The 9742-nt window shown below is 39.8% G+C and overlaps 2 protein-coding genes across 2 annotated transcripts in view; both read right to left on the bottom strand.

Moving 5' to 3' along the window:
- Nucleotides 1–648: 648 nt before the first annotated feature.
- gpr155b (G protein-coupled receptor 155b) lies at nt 649–7536 on the bottom strand. Its single transcript, XM_083898185.1, has 20 exons — nt 7508–7536; nt 6196–6383; nt 5876–6023; nt 5586–5715; nt 5312–5490; nt 4817–4969; nt 4654–4721; nt 4278–4449; nt 4025–4180; nt 3723–3806; nt 3497–3620; nt 3278–3362; nt 2949–3036; nt 2635–2860; nt 2319–2396; nt 1831–1982; nt 1585–1680; nt 1433–1497; nt 1195–1332; nt 649–749 (listed from the first exon to the last, which is right to left on the bottom strand). Exons 2-20 carry the CDS (start codon nt 6351–6353, stop codon nt 701–703), a joined length of 2349 nt encoding a protein of 782 aa, XP_083754311.1. The 5' UTR covers nt 6354–6383; nt 7508–7536; the 3' UTR covers nt 649–700.
- Nucleotides 7537–8432: 896 nt separating this feature from the next.
- The window catches only part of wipf1b (WAS/WASL interacting protein family, member 1b), an 11399-nt gene continuing 10089 nt past the window's right edge, over nt 8433–9742 (bottom strand). Inside the window, exon 9 of the mRNA XM_083897890.1 lies at nt 8433–9742. This exon is cut by the window's right edge and continues 408 nt beyond it. The gene's annotated coding sequence lies outside the window, so the exon portion shown is untranslated.

The following is a 9742-nucleotide window of genomic DNA, read 5'->3' as shown; positions in this document are numbered from 1 at the left end:
TTGGGTGGATTGTTGTGGAGGAAAAAAAAAGGACGTTGCCCCCATTTCTAGAACAATTATTTGATGCTTGTCACCAAAACCACATGCTATGCTGGCATTCATGGTAATTGCAGCTCACCGATCTCGCTCTCTTCACCTCCTTTCCAAACACACATTCTGGAACCACTCTTCCCCTCTGCCCTGTGTAAAGTGGTACAGCAGTGTAGTTTTGTCCCTGAAGCTGTGCTGACCCGTCAAGTGATGTAACACTCTTCCCAGCTGAAGTCGAACGCCGTACAGCTGGGCCTCAGCTCGCCCCACACACAGGCCCCGATCAACCAGCCAGTCCACCAAGGCACTACCCGTAAACACACTTTTGAGATGGGTCTGTGGATGTTGATGATGGGATGGGCTTGAAGAAAGAACATGCTGGTGTGGCTGTTGAAGATTTTCTGTATCATGACATTTGTCGGTAGGAAGCTGGGAAATCTGCTCCTCTGACATATCAGAGTTTGAAACACAAGCTTGTTCAGGCTCGAGCTGGGGTCTTGGTGGATGCAAAACATTGCCGTATTGAGCTGGTTCATGACTTTGGTGAATCTGGTGCAGATTGTGTGGCTCCTGGACGTCCTGGTTTGTGTGCTGAGGCTGATGAGAGGAGGGATAGCTCAAAACCCCATTCTCCTCAACCAGCCATCGTCCTCCACAAAACCTGTCATTATCAGAGGAAGGATTCACCTGTCGAAGCATTAACACTCTCCCCTGAGCCACTAGGGGGTGATGAAGAGGAGAGGAAAGGGGCAGGCAAAAAGGAGGTAATGAAGGAAATATGATGGGAAGAAAGCAAATAAAAATGTTATTAAAGCAGAGAGAAGGGAACTGAAAAGTCATTTTTGAGTTCTCTGAAAGGAAGACTCAAAAACCCATCAGAAATTTGTATTCCATTTCATTTTTTTTTTTTTTAGAGTTAGTAGATTGGAAGAAAATATATTTTACATTTTGGATGCCACATTGCTAACAGCTCAGTGTTAAACATCAAACATTTGAAATCAAATACATTGAAAAATTATCAGTTTGTTGGATAGAAAAAAAATGGATCAGCAGATGCGGATGAGAACATGCAAAGAGGATGCAGAAAAAAACCCCTCTTAAATTTGGAGACAAATCAGAGAATATCAAAAGTTCAGTATGAAGATAAATAACTGGGGCTCATACCTGCGTGTGTGTACTATGTCTTGTACACATTGGTCTTTGTGGTAGCGGACAAACTGGGTACAGGTGAGTCTGACCTCCTCTGGCACACTTGAGGGACTCAAATCCTCACCGTCTCTGCCGTGCCACAGACCCAGCAACCTAACACACACAAACAACCATTGTTCCTGTGTTGTGTTTCTCACCTGATTTATTTTTTCTCCAATGAATACAGAAATCATGATTAATGATGGTTTCTCACCTCCTCTTGAAAGGCAAGATGATGAGATGTCTGTCCAGACCAAAGATCCCAAAGGAGAGGAAACCCTGGTACAAACAGGAAGAGAGAAACTATAAATATAGAACGGCACACAAACACACACATCTACACACACACACACAATCCTATTGTACCTGTCCATAGTTTGCCACAGCACAGAAGAACTGCAGTTCCAGGTAAAGTCTTCCTGGATCTTTGTTAAACAACCACCATAGACAGCTGGACAGGTTCTATACAGATACAGAACAGAAACACAAACAACATAACATTGATCTACACAGTTACATGTATCTAGTATTCAACACACACACGACGCGCACACACACACATTATAAATACAGATAGTATAAATACACACAGTATAAATATTATTTCCTCACCGCCAGCAGGCTGACAAAGAGAAGTAGGGAGAGCAGAACATGTCTGACTGTCTGTTTATCATCAGTGGGCTGGAGCCCCGGTGGTGGCAGGTTGAGTGGTTGTTCTGAGGAAGAACTCTGCTGCGGCACGTCACACAGCGCCCCACTGTGGCCTGGAAGGATAAAAAGACATTGTGACAGTACTGGTTAGATTTAAGTGGGAGTTTTGGCAAAGGTGAGGGTGACAATTTGAACCAATGAAGAATGTGTGAAATGCATATTAATTCTAGAATATTGCTGGTATGACAGATAAAAAAATGTTTTTTATCAGGTAGGTGTTTTAATGTTCTTATTTATTTCCTAAATAAGAACATTTAAAAACTTAACATTATTCTTCCAAGTTTTAGGAACTAAACAAATATCCAACTAATTAAAAAATATCTGTCATATCGTCACAAAAATACAAGAAAGTGGTTGGAACGTGAAAAGATAAAATCTGTATGTGGTACCTGTGTTGCTTGTGTGCTCCCTCTGTGTGCTGGCAATCATGTCAGGCATAGCCTGAGCAGGAGAGAAACTGTAGGGGTCTGAAAATACAATAGACAATGTAAAGATATTGACTGGAAATCTGGTGACAAGCAACGATATAGGTTATGGACTCGTTTCAACTGTGCTTTTTTTCCCCGTTAATGCTCAGTCATCATTTAAACAGAGAACACACATCATAAAATCACAATAGATTTCTGTGTAAATTGGGTAAATGTCAAACAACAGACAGATGCCAATCTAATTTAAAAAACGAAAGCACACTAAAATGTAAGTTACCTGAGTTAATGCTGCATAAAGGTGAATTTGCCATCTCAGCTTGCTGTGGTGGTGGTTGTGTATCCTCCAAACCACCAGGGGCCCTCATCTCATCAGTGATGCCTGTTGCAGCAGCTCTGCTCAGGGCTTGGTAACCACTCTGCTCCCGGTCTCCCTGGCTGAGTCCCATCAGAGACACTGCACCAAGCCCCAGGCTGACTGCAAGCACCACTGCTGTGCTGATTATCTGACATCCAAGAAGAGAAAGAGTTGTTATTGTATCATTATAAATGATTAGGGCTACTTGAAAATCATTGTACAGGTTTACTTCTAACCTGAGCTCTGCCATAAAAGAAAGCAGAATCCATGGTATCAGTCCTCTCTCCTGATATCAAAAGACCTCCGACCACAAGGAATGGGACCCTACACACATGCACAATATTCAAAATGAGTACATTTCGTTTTTATCATCTTTACTATGGCTTATTTACATTAATATTAACGATATATGCTGCAGGGTAGTGATTTCAGTGAAGAAAAATACATTTCCATATCATATTATTTTGGATGTAGCAATATGCAATGTTGATTTAAAAAAAAACAAAAAAACATTTTTGTTAAAAACAAGAAAAACATCCAGCAGCATTAGGTTGTCTCAACTTACCCCCAACCCAAAATCATGAATATTCCTGGTCTTAGTCTCAGCAGATCATCTCTGTTAGTCAGGGCCAAGCAAAGAGGGATTAAGCCTGAAAAACAGTGCACAAACATATGCTGGTATATATGGTAGCCCAGTGTGTGCATACTGAATACAGCTCATTTGTTTTGTTTTTTAATCAAATGTTGTTTAATAGCTGCTGTGCTCACAATTACACACACTTACCTGTCCAGACATAAGTACTGTAGAGAGACCCGTAGAGCAGAGTGAAGGTAAGAATTTTGCCCACCAGATTATCATCTTGTTTCACCAAGAAGTTCCACAGGATCATACTGACACACACCAAAAACTAGTACAGAACAAGTACACTTGGTCAAGATTGGAGACAAGAACATGATTCAGGACACTTAAATAAAGCAAATAATACAAATATCTGTATACAGACACTTACCTGAGCCAGGAAAAGATTTAAGGCAAAAAGGTGAGGAAGTCTGTTAAATTTCCTGCTGAGTAACATCACAGCTATGGTCCACACCTGAGAAAATAAAAAGGAACATGATCACAATGATGTACTGCTCCATTTGGAAATGTGTTCTTGAATTATTTATCATCTTATCATCAAAACATTTCCATCCTTTGCCTCCCCTTTAAAGTCTCATTTTCTATATTTTCATATGATTCCATACAGTTGGAGGACTGGAGGACATTAAAACAATTGGTATTACGCCAAGAAGAGTTTTAAGACACACTTACCAGTGCTACAAGGCTTACAATACTGATGTTGAAGCTAACATTTTCAAGCTCAGTCACCAGGGGCGTCGGGTCCATTAAGGGTATTGTTAATAACCAGGCCGACACATACATGATTGGTGCCGAAAGAAACGTACTGATAACCATTCCCGATGTCACCTGAAAAGTGTGTAATATCAAAATAAACAATAAGAAATTCTAATACAAAGTGATTTAAAGACAATTAAAAACAATTACAACATCAGTGGTAACTTACCACTTCTAACTCCACATTGTAGTGTCCAGCATAGATGGCAACACTAGGTGCAGTGGGGAAGACTCCATACAAGAAAGCAAAATTGGATAAACTGGTGTGGTTGACACTTGTGCTGTTTTCTCCGACATCTAGAATATCGACCATGTCTTTGCAGACCAGTGGCATCACAAGACTACAGAGAGAAAATCCCACAAAACATGTCATCACTAAACAGATCCAGTCAAAAATCAGGCTATGAAACACTTTCCATGATATACATACTGATATACTTAAAAACACCTAAAACAACCTAAAACACATCTACATACTAATTTCTAACACAGCCACTATAACTTGTGTGTCACTTTATGTTTATATTATATTTAGTCGCACTTACAGTTTGGCTGTGATGAGGAGTATCAAGGCAACTCCAGTGTCTCTGGTTAGTTTTCTTAGTTGACCAACCTGCCACAGTAACACATTCAATAATACTTCATATATATCGTTCCAAAACTGATAAATGAAGTAAAATGTAATAAAATATGACAATTCCAACTCACCATAGTGAGGCCAAGGTAAAACAAGGCTGCCCCTCCAAAAGAGTTGGCCAGTCCGTCTATGAACTCTGACAACACTGCAGGTATACGCTGACCCAGGGCAAAATGGGAGATGATACCCACGATCACCATGAACACGATTGGGTTCTTCAATACCTGAAGATGTTATAGAAAGCATTAAAGTTTAACATTCTCTCCAACATGGTTTTAAAGCATTTCTGGCTTTGAGGAGGTGGTAGAAAAGTCCTCAGTTATTACAATCTTTATCACTTTTACACCAGCAAGTACTGACATAGTTTAGGCTTGCGTGCCCATCACCAGCTAAGTGGAACCCGAGATTCACCACCCTACATCTTTAACAACTTGCATGGCTCACAGTATGAGTGGAAAAAGTTTTCCTTCCTTCATCCTCTCGTCTATAGCTTAAGCAGCAGTGTCCGAGTGAAAGGTCTAGCTGTAGTTTGGACTTCACTGTAAAAACGTGCAAATTCTAAATACCTGTAAGGCCACTATTCCCATGATGCCAAGAGTGCTGTGCTGTGGATGGCTGGTCTGCTTCCACTTCTGAGCCTCACAAAGAGCAAAGCCGATGGGATTGAGGAACATGAGGGAGACCGGAGCAACCAGGTAAATGTACTGGAGGTATTCTGGATATGTGCTGCGATATAAAGCATCAACTAGAAAAAAAAGACACGAATAGATGCATATAATCATTTTCTTTTTCACTCACAATTAACCACATGTCCGTGTTAGTGTTTTGTGTCTGACTCACCTATGGGATATCCTAAGGCAAAGTCATTACTCTGTGTAGCAAAGATGGCATACAGACCAGCCTTGCTGTACCTGCTCTCTGGACTGGCCACCATCAGTGTCAGCACACATACCAGCACAAACACTGTCACCTAAACACAGAGTGAGAACAGGGAAGTCAAAGCTGTGCTTATTTATGAGGTTTTCTATCAAAGTACAAACAAAAATACAAAAAATAAGAATACCACTGAGTCATAAAATGTATTCATATATTGTAAAGATGTAACAACAGATACAGAAAGAGACGCCAACCTTAGCGATCAGGACGCTCCAAAGAAATGCCCAGATTACATTTCCAAAGTCCAACAGCACCATGTTTTTAAAGAGCAAGGCTGGAAGAGCAAACTTGGATACAAAGTTCCCCAAACCCTTTGCCTGGCTCTCTGTGATGATATCTGCCCTGTATGAAGGAAGGAAGAAACAACCCTCAATGCACACCAAGTAACTATGTTTGAGCACCAGCTACATTCATATTTTCATTGGTGAACCTCTAAACGTATAACATGCGACCTGCAAAATGAATTAGACAAAACATTAAGATGGGGTCAACAACAATTTCAGCGCACACCTACCTGCCAGCTATGTAGCCACATAATATGATGCCAAAACACTCAAGAAGAGCTGGAAACAGTTTGTCGATGGACATGTGGGCCCCAGCGGTGGTGCCTGCAAGGCTATTATGGGATATGTTCTTCCCATGAATCAGCACATAGTTGCTGACGGCTTCCATGGTGATACTGGTCTGTGGAAAATCAGCACTCTAGGACAAGAAGAGAAGAATCTCATGGTTGACAGCAATCATGTGTGAGAACTAAAGAAGATGGTAATATAATATATTACCATCTTCTTCTTAGATATTTATGAAATAGACTTATTATGTAAAGTCTGTGTTAATAACAAAGTATTCCTGTTTGTAGGGCCTTTAAGAAATAAATAGTGCATACACATGGTGTTGGAATAATAGGGAAAAAGTATTCTCACTTAGAAAATTCAATTGTATCCTACCCCCAGTGTGATATATGGGCTTTTGACTTGTGACACACACTAGAACATTGTGAAAAATATATAAATTATACACAGATTATCAAATTTCTCTAACATTTAATGGTTAGTGGCCACAATCTCATCCCATCAGCTATATAATTTAGTGACAAATTTGCCTCTGGGGTAAGACCTATACTTGTGGGGCTTCTAAGTGTGAGCAGCACATATTCAGTTCAGGACAACACAACATCTGCAAAGTAGATCCACAACTAACAAGCTTTTGACTAATCTATATCAATGACTGTGTGCATGATAGCTGATGCATTTGTCAGTGTGTTCCACCTCTAAGTCCGCATGTCTGTACTCGGTTTATATGCAGCCAACCATATTGTGCATTATTCACAAGCAGCATCTGCATGTGGAAGTGTCATCTCCTGGTGAGACTGCAGATTGCAACAACAACGAACAGGACTCCTCGGCTCATCCCTTGCTTTCCCAAGCAACGTCAATATACTGATTTTGCATTCACGCAATAATACTTATGATAGTACAAACCTCCCTAAATGTTATACAATGGACCTTTAATGTATATGGACCAGGAGGGGCTTTCGACAGGGTGTCCAGAATCCTCGCTGCGTCTCTGTGCAATAAAACACTGTCAACCGAGTTACCATAAAGAACAATCTAATGACACTATACCAGTTAAAACGAATGTTGCATCGCGTTCATCATCGAATAAGCTACACTATTTCAATGACAGCACCATTGTACTGTCTCAGCAAGCAGTTAGCGCTAGCTAGACGGCTAAAAACATCAGGTGAATACGCAGACAGTAAATATCTGCGACACAGCGCACTAAATAATTGTTTGAATGCCTCGACAAGTGGTTGTATATCTTACTTGTGTTGTTTAGACCATCTCTGCTCCAAAAATACGTGAGCCTCATCTGTTCCGCTACGCGTTTTCAGCGTATAAGTGACAAGCTCTGAAGCTGACAGCAGCCGAGTGGCAACGCCCTAAAAATGACTGACAGATGATTAAGCCAATCAACACAGAGCTACACGGAACAGTCCAACAGTGATTGGGTAAAGGGGTCCCGTGCGGTGGTGCATTCACGTGATACTGGGTAATGATAGGATTTTTAACACCGACGCCAAAAGCGCATTACAAGTATACATCTGAAGATTCCACGTTTTTAGATGCAGTATAATGAAAACTTCTGGACAGAACATCATTATTGTGTATTAGGACAAAAGAACACACGCCACCACTACACATGCAAGTTTTTCAATTTATAGTATGCCATCTTTGTTTTTGTTTTTGAGGGTGCACATAGGTTCTGTCACACTGATCTGACTCCCATAAACTGAACAGAGACACCATTAATTTGGTCAGAAACACCTGTGTCTTTCCTGCTAAAACATGTCAAAATAACTGCTGTTCAAAGGGCCCATTGAAATTTAGTGATCAATAATGTCAGGTTAGAAATGTCAAACTACACCGCTAATCCTGCTGAAAATCTACAGTCGCTCAAACTAATTTCACAATGTTTGGGTTGATGACTAACACCAACGATGACGTTTTAAATATTATGCCACATTTGTATCAAATTATTGCCCAATTTTATTGCACAAACAAGTAAATGAACCATACCTGAATACAAAGTCAGTTTATCTGGATGCTGCTGACACTGCAATGCAACATCCTTGTTTCAAATTCAATCTGCTGTAAATTCAAACTAAATCACATTTCGCCTCAAGTAGAGAACATAGAGCATCTTAAAGCATTTTATTTATTAATGTAAATAGATTACTTTTGTGTGTGATTGTCTGAAAGAAAATGCTTCTTTGACCAACACATGATAATAATACATCATGTATACAACAGACCTTTCAAAGCAGTGCTGGGTGAAGCAAAAACATAATACTGCACAGTTCTTAAACATAACTTAAAATATTACAATCTTTCAATACCAGTTGACAAATCATACAAGTACACACATGGGTCCTTCATGGTTGGTCAGGGCAGCTTTTAACAAAACAGCAAAAATAACAATCAATTCAATTGTAAACCAATGCTGCCAAGAACCAACGCAATATCCTTTAAAATATCTCAATCATTAACATCAAATGTAAGCTCATATTGCATGTAACAATCAAATTAAAAGTACCGTTAAGTTGTTCCAACAGAGATGCAGAAGTAAATACAGACAAACTGTGAAGGCACACGCGGCTTTGACAAATTCAAACATTTCCCCTGAACCTTTACACAGTGCTGACAGGGAGTTGTAGCCATTTTCTGTTTGGTTTCATGTCAGAGTATCAATGCTGTAATTAAGACAATACTATATTCAGATTCTTATTCAAATGTTTTCAAAGACTGAGACTATAGGCCTATGTCAGATGCCTATGCAACTATAATAATGTGATTTGATCTCATAAACAACTTTACATACATTAAATGCATAAAAAGGGAATTTATTAGGAACATTGAATAAGAAAATCCTAAGTTTGTGATGAAATTCCACTTCCTTTCACTGAGCTTCCACTGACACGGTGTGACACCCCCCTCAGAGACCTGCCTCCCATTTTTGAAACCTACCTCTGAGACCAAATGACCTTATTGCTCCTGTTTTTGCATTTAAATCAACAAAAGATGTCCAACCCAGGTAAACTGACTTGTATATATTATTCAAAGGCACAACATACTATTTCCCTTAGCACTTTTGAGCTGAATCCTGAAATGAGAAGAATCCTAAATAGAAAAAGGCACAATGGAAACACTGTTATAAAGAGAGAGAGAGGAAAAGCTTATTAAAACACTTGAGGAAGGCAGCAAGTTGGTTAAATGCCCTGGACTACTGCATTATAATGGTGGGACTGCAATGTTGACTATAACATTGCCATCAGATCTTGTTTTAGGGCTTTACCTCTGCTATGTGTCAAGACCAAGTCTGAATTACTTTTTAAAAGTGCAGCTGGTTGAGGCAATATTAGGAAGCAATGTAATGCATGGAATCATTAAATTGGAAAAACATATATGACATGTTAGGGAACAGAATGTTGATTGAGTTTTATGAAAATGCTACTGTTCATCAGACATTTACGTCTCACAGCAGCCACATCACAGCCCAAA

This window comes from Microchirus variegatus (genome assembly GCF_963457635.1).
Source record: "Microchirus variegatus genome assembly, chromosome: 11".
NCBI classification, from domain to species: domain Eukaryota; kingdom Metazoa; phylum Chordata; class Actinopteri; order Pleuronectiformes; family Soleidae; genus Microchirus; species Microchirus variegatus.
The sequence above is the reverse complement of the archived record's forward strand: the minus strand, read 5'-3'. Positions and strand labels throughout refer to the sequence as shown.

Excerpts from the sequence above, each read along its gene's own strand:
- gpr155b (XM_083898185.1), bottom strand. The coding sequence starts at position 6,353 with ATGGAAGCCGTCAGCAACTATGTGCTGATTCATGGGAAGAACATATCC. Across the intron at positions 4,450-4,653 it reads CTCCTCATCACAGCCAAACT|TCTTGTGATGCCACTGGTCT; the intron begins GTAAGTGCGACT and ends TTCTCTCTGTAG. Across the intron at positions 3,363-3,496 it reads CAGTACTTATGTCTGGACAG|GCTTAATCCCTCTTTGCTTG; the intron begins GTAAGTGTGTGT and ends ACTGTTTTTCAG.